Genomic DNA, 20,620 nt, shown 5'->3' with positions numbered 1-20,620 from the left:
TTATTGAAATAACAATAGTATAAACACAAAATTAGAAAACATAAAGATAATCTGTAGGAGAAAAACAGTGGGTGACATTTTAATTATCAACACACATACCAATATAAATGTAGCTAAAGCTTGGATATTATGATTTACACAAAGTTATTGAACTGTTTCATATCATGGCACAGCATATCATGGATTTTATTATTGTAATTAAAATATAAAAATATTCTACAACGGTAGCTGTAACATCAATGACAATTTTTCAGACAACCATTTGGAGTCAGAATCCAGAATTAAGTCTCCTATCAGTTTGTAGTTTGAGTTAAATAACTACACTGTAAGCATCACCCCTTACATATCAGTATTACACAAATATAATCCACACTGATGAATGTATAACACTCTGAATGTCATTATCAGTAACTGGGACTGAAACTGATGTCGATTCCATATATGAATGTTTTCCTTCAAGTCCAGCATGAGATGTGTTCATATAAATATCAAACCCAACACGAACCCTGTAGCAGCCTCTATGAATGTCATTATCAGTAACTGGAACTGAAACTGATGTCGATTCTTAGAATACAGCGTACATGTATTTATAATCCATCATCTCTGTATCAATCCTGTGACGTGATAGAGTATTCCAAGGTGACCTTGCATCTACTACTACAGAGTATGTTACAAAATGATACTTTACACTTACAGAGTGTGTAGACTGACGTCACATCCATCAAACGACCTTTACTGGATATCCTTTTGACAGGATCCTTGCAACAATGAGTGATATACATGAACTTCTACACTATTATTATACAATTTTGGATAGCCCTACATCACTACCGTATCAAGACAACACCCTTGATACAAATGACTTCTTCAGAAGTTGTGTTGGGTTGTATCAGTATCATCATGTTCCATTCCTTTCTGTATCTCATCAGCAACATTTCCACGACGATTTCTGGTTTACTGGTGAACTGTTCCGAACGATAACTGTTCCACTGCCAGTGGTGTCCAATTTCCCCTCAACAATCTGGTTTTTTATTTCGGATGCCATTGTCACAAATAGAGATTCGACATTTGTGGAACTTTTTGCACTGGTCTCGACAAAAGAAATCCCAAGACTTTCAGCATATTCCTGTAAAAGGAAATCGGTTTTAATGGCCGATCTTGCTGACAGGTATGCTTTTATTCATGTGGTCTTACTTTGAGGCGATAATTTCACAATAACATTTTAGTATCCATCTTTGTTCTTATTTTTCAGACATCTTTAGATTTTGTTTTCATTTGTTATCTATTTATTCTATATTCTGAAAGGCAACATTTAACACATAATGTGCTATATTTAGGTTGCTGGTGTCAATGACTTTTAGAAAAGTCAACTTTTACAGTAGTGAAAGGCAGTATTGTTTACAGTAACATTTCTTTTAAAAACAAAGATTTTGAGGGAAAAATAATCAAGAAAATACTAACATGCCAACATAGTTATGATTCAAACTAAAAATCCATCGTTGGACAAAAGAAAGATTTACATGGAAACTTCAGAAAAATTACAAGGAGAATAAAACCAGGTGTTCCGGATTTCCATGTTTATGTTTACCTTGCCCATATCATATGTCACCAGCCGTTTACTGTTCATGTCAGATTTGTTCCCCACAAGAATCATTGTAGTATCTCCACCCCCGTACTTGTCAACCTCCTGAATCCAATCTCTAACATGTCGGAAAGATTGCTAATGAAAAGAAAAACGGATAATTGATATCTAAAATACGCTTTCTAACGTGCATTATATACTTTTATTAGTAAAAAGTAAAAAAACAGAGGATTTTCAACATCATTGATTTTAACAGTAGTAATAAACGAACACGGTATAACAACCTCACTTTTAAGGAAATAATTAAAGAAATCAGTTATGATAATAAGTTGAAGAGAAATACAGTTTCCATGCCAATATTATTGTTGATATCATTCGTAAAAAATGATCACTGGGCTTACCATAGTAATATTGAAGTTAAATACGAAAGATAGATGATCGTTATCACATCATACTGTGTATTGTTATTACTACTCTGCTTACCATGTCAGTAACATCATAGACAAGCATGATGCCATGAGCTCCGCGGTAAAAAGACGAGGTGATAGTTTTAAATCGGTCCTGTCCCGCCGTGTCCCACTGTCAAAGAAAGAAAAATGTTAATGAAAAGGTTCAAATTTTATTCGTATGGTTTCAAAATCGATATATTGATCCAGAACCTTTTGTTATCGAGATACGATGTTATCGAGAGACGGAATTTTGATACGAGGTTGCTATAACGAGAAAATTTATACTGACAAACGCCACATATCTAGTAATATTTCATTGTTTAACTTCTAGGTATCATACAGTGCATTCTTACAGTACCAGTTAATTCGGCAATGTAATATGATTCGTAACTGATGTAATGTACCCTAGAGTGTTTTTCATTGGTTGCTCCGGTCAGACGTTGGTTATGATGTGACGTAATGAATTTTAAACAATTAAAAGTGTCTCAAAGTCTTCAAATGATATGAAATTTTATGGAACTCTTCTCGTCAAGGCTCGCCAAATGTTTAAAACTTCTAAACCTCATTTTACGATCAGTCTATGAGCAACAAGCACACCCAGTCAGTATTTCCTTACAAAATAGTAGTTGGATGTGTGAACTACGTTAATACTAACAAAATCTACTCACTATCTGTAACCTGACAGTTTTGCCTTCAAGGTTAACTGTGCGGATTTTCTGCAAAAGACAATGAACTTGTAAATTACGTGAAATAATGGTGTACGCTATTGTGATGGTAAATGTCTCGTTTGATATCTCATATTATTATTCAATATCGTGTTATTCATTATAATTAACATGAAATGACAAGATCTGTCAATTAAAACATGAACATGGATAAAGTAGTTCATACCAATTTATAATTAAACAGTCCAGGAGGATATGTTTTATTAAGATAAACAATTACGATAGAGAATTTCGAATTCTGAGTGAATTGTTTTTCCTTTGAAAGTAAGGGATGACTTTAATATAAAGAGCATATATTAAAAAACACTTACGAAATCTACTCCTATCGTAGAGATGTATGTTTCTGAAAATACGTCATCCTGTGAAATAAAGGGAAACATTTACTATCAGTGTTACAGATAACATATCAACAACAATTTGTGATATAATTACAATTGTAGCAATAGTTTGATCAAAATGTAAAGACGATAGAAATTTTGCACAAAATCGTATAAAATCACAGTTTAGAAGGGACTAAAACACGTTTTCAGAGATATTCAAAGAGGTTTTATTTAAAATATATTTTTCACTATCAGCTTTATTCAAACTTTTTCACTGTAGATCTTAATGTTAAAATCCTTCTGATCATAATTGACAGCAATAACATTTTACTGCTTGAATTCATATTTAATAGGAAAATAACAGGTGGAAATCTGATGACATCATAACTTACCGCGAACCGTAGTAACAAAGAAGATTTCCCTACCCCAGAATCTCCTATAAGCAGGTACTTGAACAGATAGTCGCTATAACAGAGAAAAATATTTGTAGATAATGTTCTTTTGAAAAAGAAAGTTAGAAAAATATAAACTTGCTAAGAAGATTTAGGGGAGTGAGTGCGCCTAATAGGTACTGGAAAATTGAAACGATCTCGGCACAGATCATCATCACAAGTTAAAATTTTGGGACTGGTATAGGTGTTTGTATATATAAATGACGATGTTTTCCTTGATATGAAATATTAATTGTCTAATATCGCGAGACCCGTGTTTATATGAAGTGGTATTACATCTATAAGGTTGTGACTCAACGGAAATCCGAATGATCTGTGTACTTGCAAAACAGATTAACCCCGTGATATGTGTATCGTGTATAATATTCATAACAATAACTAAACAGGCACTTAATCAATTTCCTCAAGAAATATAATATAAACTGAGAAATCAAACACTAAAACCTTCCACTATAATTCATTCGACATATAAAAAATGAGTTGAGAGACAAATTTTTTGTTCAATTTTAGAAGTATTTGCATCATAAATCATGATTCTACAGAAATGTTCAATTATTGATGTGATGGTAACGCTATTTACGACCAGTATAAAATGCGAATTCATAAACATCGTGTTTATAGATATATTACCTGGTGTGTGAATATTTAATATGACACCTCCAAATATTTCGAGAGTTATGATAGAGACGGATTACAGCTAGATATTAAAAGTAAAATTATGTTATAAAAATCAGAACAATAAATATTAAATAACAATATTACGACTACAAGAGGTTAACATTTAAAATTTATAATGTTTTATGATATTGAGTAATATAAGATCAATTAATTGTCACGTACCATGATTTTCTGCATTAAGACAGAATAAAATTAATATGTAATAAAATTGTCGACATGAAAACGACACATATCAATGTATACTTACTTTCTTTCCATATTAATGTTGTGGATTAATAGTTTTATCAGTGTGTCTGCCTCGGTCTGTCCCTCTGTGCTCTTGTGATGAATTTTTAAATGATCAACAGTGTTTATATATATACAGATCTCCAGGCCCGATGACATGGAGCTTACAGCGTTGAATTTGATAATGAGTCACGGCGGTTCACCTATATATAAACATTATTCGCACAGGGGATTCCCCTACAAACGAGATCTGCTATCGTGTGTATTAAGTAAAGTGTTAACGTCGCCAGAAAATCGACTGACGTCGATTGGACGATGACCGGCGACGGACAGTCATGGGAACGATAAACCTTCATCATCAAGGTGTATTTTAGTGTACGTAGTGGTATCACTTGTATGAGTAATTACACCACAAGGATTAAATATATCACATCCTATCGAGTTTTATCTGTTAGTCGTATCAGAGACGTATTTAACACGTTATATACGTCTCTGGTCGTATCTTACTTATTTACATTATCATTAACAGTTTGCTCTCTGCTTTCAATCTTCCAGTGAAATTCTGACTGTGGTTTTGTGGTGGGTTTGGTAAATTTCTAGTTATTTTTTGTATTCAATATTCCTTCCTGATATCATTATTGAAAATTGTTTTTCCTGGATATTGGTGATATTTTTACGTAATGAAAACATTTTAACACTGTTTTTTATGTTATTTATTTTTTTGTGTTTTTATTTTTCTGTTTTCTCACACTTTCTTTCTTTGACTTTTATACTTAATTTCAGGTAAATAAGACTTTCTTTTGTGCCTATTTTTAAACATGTCCGTTTTCTCGGACGACGAAACAAATAATTATATTCGTTTTAAATCTTGGCTCTGGATCCTTGTTACTGTAAATGACTTAGATTTCGTGAATACATGGTTTCGCTAACTTACATCTTCAGACATATTGGCGAATACATTATTTCGCGGACTTCCCTCTTCAAACATACTGGCGAATACATTATTTCGCTAACTTACATCTTCAGACATATTGGCGAATACATGGTTTCGCTAACTTACCTCTTCAGACATATTGGCGAATACATGGTTTCGCTTACTTACCTCTTCAGACATATTGGCGAATACATTATTTCGCTAACTTACATCTTCAGACATATTGGCGAATACATGGTTTCGCTAACTTACCTCTTCAGACATATTGGCGAATACATGGTTTCGCTTACTTACCTCTTCAGACATATTGGCGAATACATTATTTCGCTAACTTACATCTTCAGACATATTGGCGAATACATGGTTTCGCTAACTTACCTCTTGAGACATATTGGCGAATACATGATTTTGCGGACAGTGCTTTAGAAATTACTTTAAATTCGCGAATGATGGACTCCGCTATCAGTAACCGAATCAGCACAATTATTTCAGTACAAATAATCACGAGGGATTTGAATTCGCGATTGACTTCCCTCGCGTATAAAAACGAAAATAAATCCATCACGAAATATATTTGATTTACAGTATATAGCAATACTCAATATTCTACCAAAGAGAAATGAAATACTAAATTTTAATAATGAATTTTCACGCGACAATAAAATAAACAGAAATAAGTGTAACGAGACGGTTTAGATATCTTTGTGGGAGGTCGGATATGCTGTCAATAATCTGCGGCTCCCAAATTCACTAACCTCAGTTCCCGCCACCCAAGCTCCACGTTCCACGCCCAGGTACTGATATCCCGCCCCTCACCATTACAAGCACACCTGAAGTGCAGATATCCGAACCGGGTTATAGATTTAAACAGCACGATTGTTAATCAGATTCTTTATATGGAGTGATCTTTTTCTAATACGACTTTTTTATGTATCAATCTCCATAATTATTTTGGCTCATACCAGATTCGATTGGTGATAATCACATTTCGTTACAGCAGTGATAAAAGAAGGGTTAAAACTCATATCAATATATTTTATAAGGGTGAAGGTTTTTCGGTTATATTGACTCGTATAATGACAGGTGGTTTATAATTGAGATGTGTTTAGCATTACCAATATGTCAAAGATACCAAAAGACAAAACGGGAAAAACCGTTACTATTGAAAATGAAAGCAGAAAAATAAGGACAAGTGTTGCGGAATAGTGAGCGTCTTCTATTTCATGGTAAATCAACTATGATAACCCACTAAGTTTATAAACAAGTAAAACTGCTACTTAATATGTAACTATCCAGATATGGAAATTTGATAAATTCTGATTTTAAATAAGATAGACAGTTTAATTAAACTATGGACATGTTTTCCCGTCATATCGTTGACAAATAATCTATTTTCCTGTAATATATTGATACCGATGTCTTTGATTTTTTTGTCCGTGGCGTTTAGATGTGTGGGATGATTATACTCTTGAGGCCGTGGTATTCTTCGATGTTGATCATTTTACGTACAAAATCTCGTTCTTTCGCATTTTCGACTTAGTTATCTCCTCTTGGTAATTATTGCAGACTGCAAATAATGCAGGGCAATATGCATTTTAACTGTTGGTATCAATTGCAGTGTTTGCTTTCTTACTTCCATAGTAAAATCAACAACTCGGAATACATGCAATGCTTTTTTATTGCCTATGGTCATGGAATATGTAACTGACATCGCTCGTCACGTAATACTACGGTCGTTTTATATTGTTTTCTGTTACATATTGCGGCGGCTTCAATTAAGTATGTGCTTTCATAAACTTTTCAAAGTTTTATTGAGCTTTTGTGTTGTTTGCGCTCAGATATCTTAATGAATTTCCCAAAGGATAACGATGATAATACCTTTAATAAGTTTTATAATTCAAACGCCAGGGTCAAGATAATTATTCTAAAAAAAAATTGAAAAAATGGATTATTCTATGAAATATCAGTGGGTACAAGATATTGATGATATCTTAGATCCTTATATTTTCTATTTTGTTCAGTGCACAAAGATCATCCATCTTTTTTTTTTTTTTTTTGCAATCAGATTTTTCTGTCTTCTGTTTTACTTTCGATTTTATAAGAATGTCACAGTACATTACGTTTTATGTTATGTCACAGTCTCTGAGGAAAGTTTGGACCCAATCAGACACCCAAGGATTATATCAAGGTCATAGGAAGGTCATTGTACTCTGAAAGGCGTAAATATTCAACATCTGATCTTCAACCAAGTTGATTCGATTAAAATCCATTGGACGCAGGTCTATTTACATAACTAATTTTTCTTAACCAAACGTACGAATATTCCCCACCATTGACCAAACACAGTTCTAGTTCAGAAGCCACATCCTTAAAACCTCGAAAAACAGGAAATACAGACTGATTTCTGAGGTTGACATATTTTCGAGTTTATATGTCTTGTGATTTTTTTTTTTTTTTTTCATTTCATTTCAGAATATTTTATTGTACGGATCGTATGTACAAAAGGAATTGGGCAACAGGCAAAGCCTATATTAGCCCTCTCCTTAAAAAATATAACAGTAATTACATGCACATTACATATGAATATAGCTTGAACATAATCTTCTTGTATTATTACATAACTTAGATAGAAGATTATTTGTACTATTGAGTGAATTTCAATGGACAAGAAACATTCTAATGATCAGAATTAATGTAATACTAAGCTAATTTAGAGTTCAGAAAAATCTTTTGGTGTCTCTGATGTATTTCTGAACCGCCTCCATAATATAAATATTCATGTTTATAACTTGAGGCTGAAAACCATAAATTATCGTTTGAATATTGAGTGGAATGGAATCGTTTATTGCTGACAAAGAGTTGAGTAAAGTTAGTCTTTGATTAGAATATAGAGGACAGTGCAAGAAAAAATGTTCACGATCTTCTAATGGAGCACCACATGTACAAGCAATCTTGTGATTCGTTGTGTAATCTTTTTAAAAGTTTGTCTGTTGATACAATGACGAATTCACAAGGTAGTTTTAGATACAAAATATTTTTTTATGTTTAATGCTCGTGTTATATAAACACAGTAACTTGCTTCCTCTGTGTCAATTTATTTCTTTTTCTAAAATCTCCTAGCCTCAGGTAACTAAAATATCCTAGTCTAAGGTAACTAAAATATCCTGGCCTCAGGTAACTAAAATATCCTGGCCTCAGGTAACTAAAATATCCTAGCCTCAGGTAACTAAAATCTCCTAGCCTCAGGTAACTAAAATATCCTAGTCTAAGGTAACTAAAATATCCTGGCCTCAGGTAACTAAAATATCCTGGCCTCAGGTAACTAAAATATCCTAGTCTAAGGTAACTAAAATATCCTGGCCTCAGGTAACTAAAATATCCTGGCCTCAGGTAACTACAATATCCTAGCCCCACGTAACTAAAATATCCTGGCCCCAGGTAACTAAAATATCCTAGTCTAAGGTAACTAAAATATCGTAGCCCCAGGTAACTAAAATATCCTAGCCTTAGATAACAAAAATCTCCTAGCCTTAGGTAACTAAAATATCGTAGCCCCAGGTAACTAAAATATCCCAGTCTAAGGTTACTAAGATATCCTAGTCCCAGGTAACTAAAATATCGTAGTCTAAGGTAACTAAAATATCCTGGCCCCAGGTAACTAAAATATCCTAGCCTCAGGTAACTACAATATCCTAGCCTCAGGTAACTAAAATATTCCAGTCTAAGGTAACTAAAATATCCTAGTCTTAGGTAACTAAAATATCGTAGCCCCAGGTAACTAAAATATTCCAGTCTAAGGTTACTAAAATATCCTAGTCTTAGGTAACTAAAATATCGTAGCCCCAGGTAACTAAAATATTCCAGTCTAAGGTTACTAAAATATCCTAGTCCAAGGTAACTAAAATATCGTAGTCTAAGGTAACTAAAATATCCTGGCCTCCTCAGGTAACTAAAATATCCTAGCCTCAGGTAACTAAAATATCCTGGCCTCAGGTAACTAAAATATCCTAGCCTCAGGTAACTAAAATATCTTAGTCTAAGGTAACTAAAATATCCTGGCCTCAGGTAACTAAAATATCCTAGCCTCAGGTAACTAAAATATCTTAGTCTAAGGTAACTAAAATATCCTGACCTCAGGTAACTAAAATATCCTAGCCTAAGGTAACTAAAATATCCTAGCCTAAGGTAACTAAAATATCCTAGCCTAAGGTAACTAAAATATCGTAGCCTCAGGTAACTAAAATATCCTAGCCTCAGGTAACTAAAATATCCTAGCCCCAGGTAACTAAAATATCCCAGTCTAAGGTAACTAAAATATCCTAGCCTCAGGTAACTAAAATATCCTAGCCTCAGGTAACTAAAATATCCTGGCCCCAGGTAACTACAATATCCTAGCCTCAGGTAACTACAATATCCTAGCCTCAGGTAACTAAAATATCCTGGCCTCAGGTAACTAAAATATCTTAGTCTAAGGTAACTAAAATATCCTAGCCTCAGGTAACTAAAATATCCCTGTCTAAGGTAACTAAAATATCCTAGTCTAAGGTAACTAAAATATCCCAGTCTAAGGTAACTAAAATATCCTAGCCTCAGGTAACTAAAATATCCTGGCCTCAGGTAACTAAAATATCCTAGTCTAAGGTAACTAAAATATCCTAGCCCCAGGTAACTAAAATATCCTAGCCTCAGGTAACTAAAATATCCCTGCCTAAGGTAACTAAAATATCCCAGTCTAAGGTAACTAAAATTACCTAAACTAAGGTAACTAGAATATCCTTGCCTAAGGTAACTAAAATATCCTAGCCTTAGGTAACTAAAATATCCCAGTCTAAGGTAACTAAAATATCCTGACCTCAGGTAACTAAAATATCCTAGCCTCAGGTAACTAAAATATCCTGGCCTCAGGTAACTAAAATATCCTAGCCCCAGGTAACTAAAATATCCTAGCCTCAGGTAACTAAAATATCCCAGTCTAAGGTAACTAAAATATCCTAGCCCCAGGTAACTAAAATATCCTAGTCTTAAGTAACTAAAATATCGTAGCCTAAGGTAACTAAAATATCCCAGTCTAAGTTGACTGAAATATCGTAGCCTCAGGTAACTAAAATATCCCAGTCTAAGGTTACTAAAATATCCTAGTCCCAGGTAACTGAAATATCCCCGTCTAAGGTTACTAAAATATCCTAGCCTAAGGTAACTAAAATATCGTAGTCTAAGGTAACTAAAATATCCTAGCCTAAGGTAACTTAAATATCCTAGCCCCAGGTTAACTTTTGTGTGCTTATTTCATCAAAGGGTCAATAATTCTGAAGTTAAATTGTAAAATAATGTTGTACCCTCACTCACCTCTTAGAAAGAAAGATGAGATCCTTTGTGTGTCATCAGGGCAACACGGCATATGACGGGTTATCAGTGATTTAATTTAAACATATTGTTTTTTTTTTGTGAAATTTGAAACAATCCATTTCATTTCAACTTCTACTGCAGCACTCTTGTTATTTAACAATGAAAAGTTTCAGCTTTGGGTAACATTTTATTTTATAACAAAGATATACCCACACAGTTGTATAATATATATATATGAAACAAAACATTTTATCTGTCATTTAAACATTTAACACAGGAAATAAATGATATTGCGAATTCTTGGAAATGTAGAATTCTCAGCCTCCCCAGCTATCACAGACTACAATAAACAACAATCACTTTTCCGAGGTATCATACCCAACATCAAGAATTAAAGAGTATTTATCATTTGTATCAAGGCAGCATTTGCTCATCCTTTATAAATACAATATACATGTACTATTATACAGTCGATTTTTCGAATATCTGGCAAAAAAATCCTACATCAAGACTTCGAATTATCGAAGTTTGAGTAGCAGGAGTTTGACAGTATACCTCAAATAATTTTACGCAGAGCAGTGTAATTGTTTGGACCTTCTATGGATTCTGGGTTCTGAAAAACGTGACATACACTGTACATAACTCTATACACCATGACAACCATAAATACACATTATACTTATATACAAAGTATGACCTTGAATAAAATTTTATACACATATGAAATACATCTATTGCACATTATGTTCAAATGTTTTTCCTGTCATCTCGTTTAAAACTTACGTCGCTTATCAATATGCATTCAATAACACAGGAACATTGTTAACATATAGATGTAGCTTTACAGAGCAGCATGTTTAAATGTCATTATCAGTAACGTGGACTGAAACTGATGTCGATTCTTTGTTAACATGCATTGTTATATATAACAGCCATTGTCATCACTTATCCTAACAATCTTAACCAATATAACTTTCTTTTTGAATTTAGAACAAGTGATGTTATGGTAATGATAAAGATATTCGTTGTGTTGAAGGCAAACAAAATGCTTTATCAATATCATCCGTAACCTTATCATCATTCTTTATCGTTTTCTGTGCATTTTCAACACAAGTCACACAGCAAGTGTTATGGTTCCTCCAAGTATGCCGTCTACTTCAGTACATGTCTTTATATCCTCAGCAACATAGCCATGATGATTTCGTGTTAACTGGTGAACTGTTCCTCACCACAACTGTAGCACCGCCAGTGGTGTCTAAACTACCATCGACGATTTGAGTTTTGATTTCGGACGCCATTGTCATAAATAGGGATTCAACGTTTGTTGCACTTTTGGCACTTGTCTCCATGAATGAAATACCCAGTTTGTCAGCAAATTTCTGAGAAAGGAAACAAGTATATTAGTTGTAATATTAAGCATTGTATGTTTCCTTATCAATATAAGAATAGCATTTCGTTCATTAAACAAATTAAGCATACACTAGTTTTGTAAAAATTATGTGTGTCGCTTGTTTTCTTACACTTTTTCGATTCATTCGAATGGTGGAACGGGTTAAGAATATACACAAGTATTTGTCATTCTTTCAAACTTATCAGGCACGTGAAAATTACAAAAAAAAATAGTAAAGCCCTCCTCCATATCAAGAAGTTTAGTTTTTTTCTCACGTTTCTCACGAAAGAATGGAGCACTCTGTCAACCATTATAAAGTACGACGTATGATTTGTGGGGACTTGATAAAAGTGTCCATTTAACAACTCACCTTGCCCATGTCGTATGTTACCACCCGTTTACTGGTCAAGTCTGATTTGTTCCCTACAAGAATCAATGTGTTTTCACTACCTCCGTATTTGACGACCTCTTGGATCCATGATTCCACGTGCTGAAATGACTCCTAGTTAAACAAATAAAAGCAAGGTTCTTAAAAACTTTTCAAAACATATCTCATAATATTTAAATCCAGGTTGAAGAGATCAAATTAATCCATTATGAACTACACAGGGATTTTGAAATATCTAAATGCGGAATTAGAAAACACTTTAATCAATGAACCATGAAGACATCGTAAACGATACAAGTTCCTTCTTAGTTTCGCCTTAATTTAATCGTAATAAAGAAGACAGAAAAGTGTGTGAAGTGTGATCCAGCTCCCACGAGAAAGAGGCCACTGAAGTGTTTTACGAGCCATTTTTCAAAAATAGTAACAGTTACTTTGGCCTTGACCCTATGTCAATGAATCTCGAATTTTTCTGTAACATTATGGTATTTAATATGAATGTGAAGTTTATCGATATTCCTCGATGAATGAAGCCGCTAGAGTGCTTAGTTTTTTTCTAAAAAATAGTAACGGTAGCCTTGACCTTGACCTTGAAACTCAAACTCGTCCTCGATATTATACTTCGTTTTTCGAACGTGAAGGTTTGATCAGAATCTCTGTAGGATTGAAGCTTACTCTACGTTCGTCCTGACAGGATAATCACGCTGTTGTATTTTCTGCACTTACCATGTCTGTAACATCATACACAAGCATTATACCATGTGACCCGCGGTAGAAAGATGAGGTGATGGTTTTGAATCGCTCTTGCCCAGCTGTGTCCCACTGTTGAATACAGAGACAAAGATTCCTTTTAAAATGTATACAAATTGTTTAATGGTATAAATCCATCCTCGACACTCGCTATTTACACCCCTGGAACATACCATGACCAAACTGAAGGCACAAGCTATGTAATTTGATTGTTCTAGAGCGGGTTCCAGGAGAAAAAAAACTAACCAATCACAAACTGAACGCTCTTTTTGAAGATTACAAAGGAGCGAAACCCAACTTCAAAGCCATTACAATGCACCGTTATGCGACCTCGAAATTCGTTTGATGTACATCGAAGAATTAAACGTCTTGTTCACAAGATATCACGCATAGGACCTTCAATTCTGCCATGATATGTTCCAGGGATGCAGCGAGCGATAGTGAGCATAACCACGAGAGTATTTGGAATGGTATACATTAGGAGAATACACTAATTTAAATTAATTTTCTCATGTTGTAGATTGTAATACTCTTGATGCACAGCAGTGAAAAGATGGAGAAGGGGCTGGAACAGAAAAGAAGGAAACAGAAAAAAGGTGAAGGTAAGTGTTCGATAGGAAAGAGAGGGAGAATATGTATACCAGATTTGTGTCGGTGATAGACCGTGCCTGTTCAAATCACTGCGGAAAAGGAAACAGGACGCAATAGCTGTGTTATAGTTACAGAGGGAAATTTATTCAAATCTCCATGTGTTGTTCTTTTTCAGTATACGAGACAAACTCATTAACATCACGTAATTCTACTGACATTGGATTTTAACGCCGAAGCTACGTATATGAAGTGGAGAAAAAAAAACAAGGTAAAAAATGATGTTCGTTGGTTTTATTAACTTTATCTAAATATATAGAGCTGTCGAGGAACTTATTATGTGATACAAATACAGTAAAATTTACTCAGTCCCTGATATTGTCGTGTAAGTATAGAAGAACCGGGAGCCTTCCTTGATCGAGAATAAACCGATGCTTTCAAAATGAAGTTATTTTAAATATACATCACCAGTAATTTCTAAGCGACTGCGGTAATCAGATGTCTTTTAATAATTCGAATTAAATTGATAGGAAGGACCCAGATAATGCGTTAGATTCGTTGAAGACATTCAATATCTAAAGAAAATTCCATTTCTGCAAAAGATACACAGTTGATGAAATTTGAGATATTTGTGGTCAGTATTTAAATTTCGCCATAGCTCCTTGGAATTTTAGTGATGTGTATCTTTTGAATATAAAGAAAACTTTGTAAAATCTAGACTTCAATAGTCCAACTAGACCTGGGTAGATTATTGTAATATAATTTAACGAGCAGTGTCGATAATCAGTTATGCTAGTAAATATTATATATGCTGCATATCTTTAGAAAGCATTGCATACTCACTATTTGTAGTCGTACAGTGCTGTTATCAAGGCTGACTGTGCGAATTTTCTGAAATAGATCATCAATCCAAATCGATATATTAATTGAATTTACTGAAAATAATACAATGACATGGTCACCTCAATCCGCTGCATCTAAATATGTAAGACTAATTCATATATACACTAAATTATATTCATAACTTTTGTTTATTTTCAACATTTTTAAACATCTGGGTATTTTCAATAATATAATTAACATGATTGAATTGTAAAACAGAAATAAGCAAATCAAACTGATATTTGTTGAATGTGGAAATCAAAATGAGGTAATTCAACTTACAAAGTCTACTCCTATTGTGTAGATGTATGTTTCCGAAAACACGTCATCCTGTAAAGTAATTATAGTTAATGAACCTTATTTCAGTTTCATGTTTTACATAAGCAAATATAAACAATCAAAATATGGTTGTACGACTAGGAAAACAATAAACATACATTTGTTTACAAAATACAACCATTTTAAACAGTCAACGAACAGAAACACACAAATGTGTATACATCAATATGTTATCAGATGAAAATTTATTATGTTAAGTGGGACAAAAATGGTGCTTTGAACAGTCTTACTTCCTGTAGAACTTCATGGAACAAAAGGATTGAAGCCTGAAGTTAACTTACCGCGAACCGGAGAAGTAGTGAAGATTTCCCTACTCCAGAATCTCCTATCAATAACTTACCGCGAACCGGAGAAGTAGTGAAGATTTCACTACTCCAGAATCTCCTATCAATAACTTACCGCGAACCGGAGAAGTAGTGAAGATTTCCCTGCTCCGGAATCTCCTATCAATAACTTAACGCGAGAAGTACTGAGGATTTCCATACTCCAGAAACTCCTATCAATAACTTACCGCGAGAAGTAGTGAAGATTTCACTACTCCAGAATCTCCTATCAATAACTTACCGCGAACCGGAGAAGTAGTGAAGATTTCCCTACTCCAGAATCTCCTATCAACAGGTATTTGAATAGGTAGTTATAATCACTGCAAAAGATAGACAGTTGAATATTTACACTGTACATTTTCATTCATGGAATAACAATTGTGAAATAAGTTACAGTTTGTATCATTTGATATCGATTACTCTCAAAGACAGAATATTTAAATGGAAATTGCCGACCAAAAATAGCAGCCACTTGAGATTAATCTACTTTTTTTCAATATGTAATACGCTGCTTTAACATATTTTCATTCAATGTACTATATTGTTGCACACTATTAAATACTGTCCTAGGTATTCAAGCACTTAGTATATTAATTACAATGTTCTATATTGTGGCACACTGTTTAATACTGTCCTAAGTCTTCAAACACTTTGTATATTAATTACAATGTTCTATGTTGTTGAACACTGTTTGATACTGTCCGAAGTATTCAAACACTTAGTATATTAATTAAAATGTACTATGTTGTTGAACACTGTTTGATACTGTCCCAGACACTAAACGTTTTCTTTAACACAATGTCAATGTACATCTCTCTGTTTTATTAAAAATATATTTATATCTATTTTAAAAATCAGTAATACATCTTTTTTATTTAATTTGATTTAAACATATTTTATTGCACATAAGTAACAATAGTATTGGGCACAAGTTTTACAACTTACATGAAGACCTTTCCAAACACACATTACATGTACAAGGAGGCAGTATGATATAATTATAATAAAATAATATAACAATGAAACAATAGTAATATAAACACAATAAAAGTTCTAAATTAAACATGTCGGTGGTTCGTTTCATTATTATGTTCCACAAACAATAGTGGTTAGTTTTAAGGGTAAAGTATACTTGCTCAGTGTTCATGTTGTCGAGGTACAGCCGTTTTGTTCCTTTCTGAATATCTGTTTCCCTTATGGGTCTGTTTTAAAATGTACTGTGATGTTTCGGAAAGGTATTATATATACAGATCTCTAGACCTGATGACATGGAACTTACAGCGTTGAAATATTGATCATGAGTTATGACGGTAAGTCTATATATAAACATTATTATTCTCGCAGGGGATTCCCCCTTTTTATAAATAGCTCGAATACGTGTGTCAGATGTATATTGTTCCCGGTGAGATCCGCTGGTTAAATTCTGTCCCACGCCAGTTTTCAAACTGATAAGATACGTATAAGCTATTGAATATGTCAATATAAACAACCACTACTTAGCTTCGCTAACAATAATATTGTCAACAATGAAAATATATAAACATTAGAAAAATTGTGCAGTATTCATTTCAATTGGCCGCGACATTAAGAACAAGGAAGAAGATAGAATTCCAACGGGGTTGACAATTGGTAAACAGGAAACACGGAAATTAAACAATCATACAAACAGATATTTTCCTAACCTACGCGGAAGGTGTAAATATAGTTAGATAATAATTTAGATAATTTATTTCTTGTTGAATATCGGACCGAAAATTACTGCTGTTAAACTTGTGAGTGAGTTTATCATCATTACCATAGGTACATGAAGTTATTTTATTATTTAACAGAGATTAACATATGTATTTGGTATTATAGTGTTTGTTACATACCTATTTTAAGGATTGTACGAAAGACAAACAATGAATATCACATTTTAATACATTTAAGTTAGATACATAATTGTCAAACAACGAACTAAACTGCATCATACAGCTATTTCGTCCTTCTAGGACTTGCAAGTGATGCTACATCATACAGCTATTTCGTCCTTCTAGGACTTGCCAGTGATGCTACATCATACAGCTATTTCGTCCTTCTAGGGCTTGTCAGTGATGCTACATCATACAGCTATTTCATCCTTAAAGGACTCGTCAATGATGCTACATCATACAGCTATTTCGTCCTTCTAGGACTTGTCAGTGATGCTACATCATACAACTATTTCGTCCTTCTATGAATCGTCAATGATGCTACATCATACAGCTATTTCGTCCTTCTAGGACTTGTCAGTGATGCTACATCATACAGCTATTTCGTCCTTCTAGGACTTGTCAGTGATGCTACATCATACAGCAGTTTTGTCCTTCTAGGACTCGTCAATGATGCTACATCATACAGCTGTTTCGTTCTTCTAGGACTCGTCAATGATGCTACATCATACAGCTGTTTTGTCCTCCTAGGACTCTTCAGTGAGGCTAGGGACCTAAATTTTGAAGCCTCGTCGGGAAATCCAAAATGATCGAAGAAAATTATCTAGAGGCCTAGCCGCCTTGACGGTCACGTGAGATAAGTAATATTGAATATAAAGGTTAAAGGGTAAGTAGCTTTTAGGTGCCATAAAACAGAAATTGTGAAATTGATGATAGTAAGCCAGTGTAAATACATGCATACCATCAAATGTGTTACCCTATACTAATGATTCTTACAAAGTTATTTTCTGTGGGAAATAAACAATGTTATGCTCAAAAATGCATTTTTTCTATTAAAATTACAATGAAGTCTAAAAAAAATACTGCTCCCCTGGAAGTAATGTAAGACCTTTTTTGGTAATTAAAGCCCCTTAAGATGCTTCCATCCATGAAGAGCATTTGATTCTACCATACCTGCATGATGAGAAGAAGATTTTTGAAATAAAAAGTAAATTTGACCCCTTTTGGCCCCACCCAGCAGCCTCTGGGGTCAGTCGGGATCAATATATGCATACCATCTAGTCATCATCACTTGCTCATAATTGTAACCAAGTTTGAAATATTTCCAATGGAAATTAAACAAACTATCCTCAAAAATCTATTTTACTCATATCAACTATAGTAAACTTTACTCCCTTCCCATGGGGAAATGCAAGATCCTGAGGCCATGAAATTAACAATTTTTCGTCCAGGAAGAGCATTTAATTTGACCATATCTGGATGTTGAGAAGAAGATTTTTGAAATTCCTTCAGCCCTTCTGTCAAGGTGAGCTCAAAAAAGATTATTGTCAACATTTCACCTTTATAGTCAACATTTTACCATAGTCTTTAAAATGACTCCTGTTAAAAGATTGCGTGACAGAACTCAAAAAAGGATGACCTGACTTGGACATTTCACCTTAGCGTTTAAAAACACTACTAATTGAACTAAAAATGGATGGGCTTATTTACAGTTGACATTTCACATAGCCTTTAAAAAGACTCCGCATGGAACTCAAAAAGGAATACTTTGCTTCCTACTTATGTTTAAATAGAACTGAAAGATAGAGGTTTAACAGAATTTCAAATGGGACCTTGAGCTTGACCTTGCCAATGAACTTTTCTCTTGTGCACGGCAGCAGAAATACGCTATGGAACAGAGCAGTAAAAACCAAGGTTATCTGGGTCTTCAGGATTGCCATCAATGAAACATCTTACATAAGGCAAAGTGTTGGAGGGAACTCTATTGGCAGCACAGTAGACAAGCCAGTCCAGGCTGATATTGATAATGGCTAGGATAGATGGTAAACACATGGTGATCCATAATCCTGACTGTGAACATCAAATAAGGATGCTAACATGTCAAAGACACAAAAAAGACATGAGAACTACAACCGTGCTTTACAAAAGCTTGTTTCTTGTACACACATCTCAACAATTTAAATGAACATCATCGCCTTGTAGAGGTACAAAGTTGGGCAGCAATGTTTTTCACTAGAATATATTTTGAGAACATTTTTGGAATTACTTTTCAAGTGTTTTTTTTTTTTTGCCAAATTTGCAACATTTATTATGAGATCCAGATCTGGCTTGGTACCCAACATATATTAATTGCTTGGTGAGTTGGATTTTTTTCTAGAATTTAACTGGCATGAAAGATCCATAAGAAATACCAATGAAAAGAATTGTTCAAGAATGAACGAACGGAAATATGTCGCACCATAAATGAAGTGCAATTTGAACACTTTTAGCTTCAATTCACATAGTTACCTAAGCAAAAGTTACTTCAAAATTACCTGCAGACAATGTGCCATCAACAAGCTTCAAAATTACCTGGAGACAATGTGCCATCAACAAGCTTCAAAATTACCTGCAGACAATGTGCCATCAACAAGCTTCAAAATTACCTGCAGACAATGTGCCATCAACAAGCTTCAAAAATTCCTGGAGACAATGTGCCATCAACAAGCTTCAAAATTACCTGGAGACAATGTGCCATCAACAAGCTTCAAAATTACCTGGAGACAATGTGCCATCAACAAGCTTCAACATTACCTGGAGACAATGTGCCATCAACAAGCTTCAAAAATTCCTGGAGACAATGTGCCATCAACAAGCTTCAACATTACCTGGAGACAATGTGCCATCAACAAGCTTCAAAAATTCCTGGAGACAATGTGCCATCAACAAGCTTCAAAATTACCTGGAGACAATGTGCCATCAACAAGCTTCAAAATTACCTGGAGACAATGTGCCATCAACAAGCTTCAAAATTACCTGGAGACAATGTGCCATCAACAAGCTTCAACATTACCTGGAGACAATGTGCCATCAACAAGCATTCTGTGAAAAGATGTTTTGTTACGATCATTGAAATTCTCAAACTTTTGTTTATTTGGTCTATTGGTTGACATGATTTTTTTAAATTGTATATACATACACATATATATATATGTGCGGTGTTCTCCAAAATCTCCAACCTGTCAGACAACAAGACTTACCAGAAAATAAAACACTGAGTGCTATATAATAATACACTTGTTTTATATATAATACAATACTGACAATGTATAATAACAGTGATATATAAATGTGGTCCATTATCATGGAAAATCTCGAGACAGGAACAATAATTTGAAATCAAACTTCAATATATATTAAAGTGTGGGATTTTTTCAGCTCATTTATACAATACCTGATCTAAAACCAATACTGCAATGTGTTCAACAAATATGGAAAACACAAATCAGAAAATGTTGATTTGTCATATTTTTTAAAATAAATTGAAATAATTTGTATGAATCAATGTCCAATATTTCTTAG

The 20,620-nt window shown here is 33.9% G+C and overlaps 2 protein-coding genes across 2 annotated transcripts; both read right to left on the bottom strand.

Moving 5' to 3' along the window:
• Positions 1-63: 63 nt before the first annotated feature.
• LOC132543533 (uncharacterized) lies at positions 64-4,524 on the bottom strand. The gene is made up of 7 exons (XM_060207048.1): positions 4,454-4,524; positions 3,469-3,541; positions 3,068-3,115; positions 2,700-2,747; positions 2,066-2,161; positions 1,589-1,720; positions 64-1,126 (listed from the first exon to the last, which is right to left on the bottom strand). Exons 1-7 carry the CDS (start codon positions 4,462-4,464, stop codon positions 926-928), a joined length of 609 nt encoding a protein of 202 aa, XP_060063031.1. The 5' UTR covers positions 4,465-4,524; the 3' UTR covers positions 64-925.
• A 6,402-nt stretch (positions 4,525-10,926) lies between these two features.
• On the bottom strand, positions 10,927-16,275 carry LOC132543532 (uncharacterized). The gene is made up of 6 exons (XM_060207047.1): positions 15,610-16,275; positions 14,989-15,036; positions 14,668-14,715; positions 13,213-13,308; positions 12,472-12,603; positions 10,927-12,090 (listed from the first exon to the last, which is right to left on the bottom strand). The coding sequence occupies exons 1-6, from the start codon at positions 15,730-15,732 to the stop codon at positions 11,890-11,892; spliced, it is 648 nt and encodes a 215-aa protein (XP_060063030.1). The 5' UTR covers positions 15,733-16,275; the 3' UTR covers positions 10,927-11,889.
• Between the last annotated feature and the right edge of the window lie 4,345 nt (positions 16,276-20,620).

Source organism: Ylistrum balloti, unplaced genomic scaffold (genome assembly GCF_031769215.1).
Source record: "Ylistrum balloti isolate Yb309-2 unplaced genomic scaffold, AGI_CSIRO_Ybal_v1 Utg369758, whole genome shotgun sequence".
NCBI classification, from domain to species: Eukaryota; Metazoa; Mollusca; class Bivalvia; order Pectinida; family Pectinidae; genus Ylistrum; species Ylistrum balloti.
The sequence above is the reverse complement of the archived record's forward strand: the minus strand, read 5'-3'. Positions and strand labels throughout refer to the sequence as shown.

What these genes read in the sequence shown, in the direction of transcription:
- LOC132543533 (XM_060207048.1), bottom strand. An exon ending in AAACTGTCAGGTTACAGATA is followed by an intron (nt 2,162 to 2,699) that starts GTGAGTAGATTT and finishes TTTCTTTGACAG; the next exon opens with TGGGACACGGCGGGACAGGA. An exon ending in TGACATATGATATGGGCAAG is followed by an intron (nt 1,127 to 1,588) that starts GTAAACATAAAC and finishes TTCCTTTTACAG; the next exon opens with GAATATGCTGAAAGTCTTGG.
- LOC132543532 (XM_060207047.1), bottom strand. Translation starts at nt 15,732, where the DNA reads ATGAAAATGTACAGTGTAAATATTCAACTGTCTATCTTTTGCAGTGAT. An exon ending in ACACAATAGGAGTAGACTTT is followed by an intron (nt 14,716 to 14,988) that starts GTAAGTTGAATT and finishes GATCTATTTCAG; the next exon opens with AAAATTCGCACAGTCAGCCT. An exon ending in TAACATACGACATGGGCAAG is followed by an intron (nt 12,091 to 12,471) that starts GTGAGTTGTTAA and finishes TTCCTTTCTCAG; the next exon opens with AAATTTGCTGACAAACTGGG.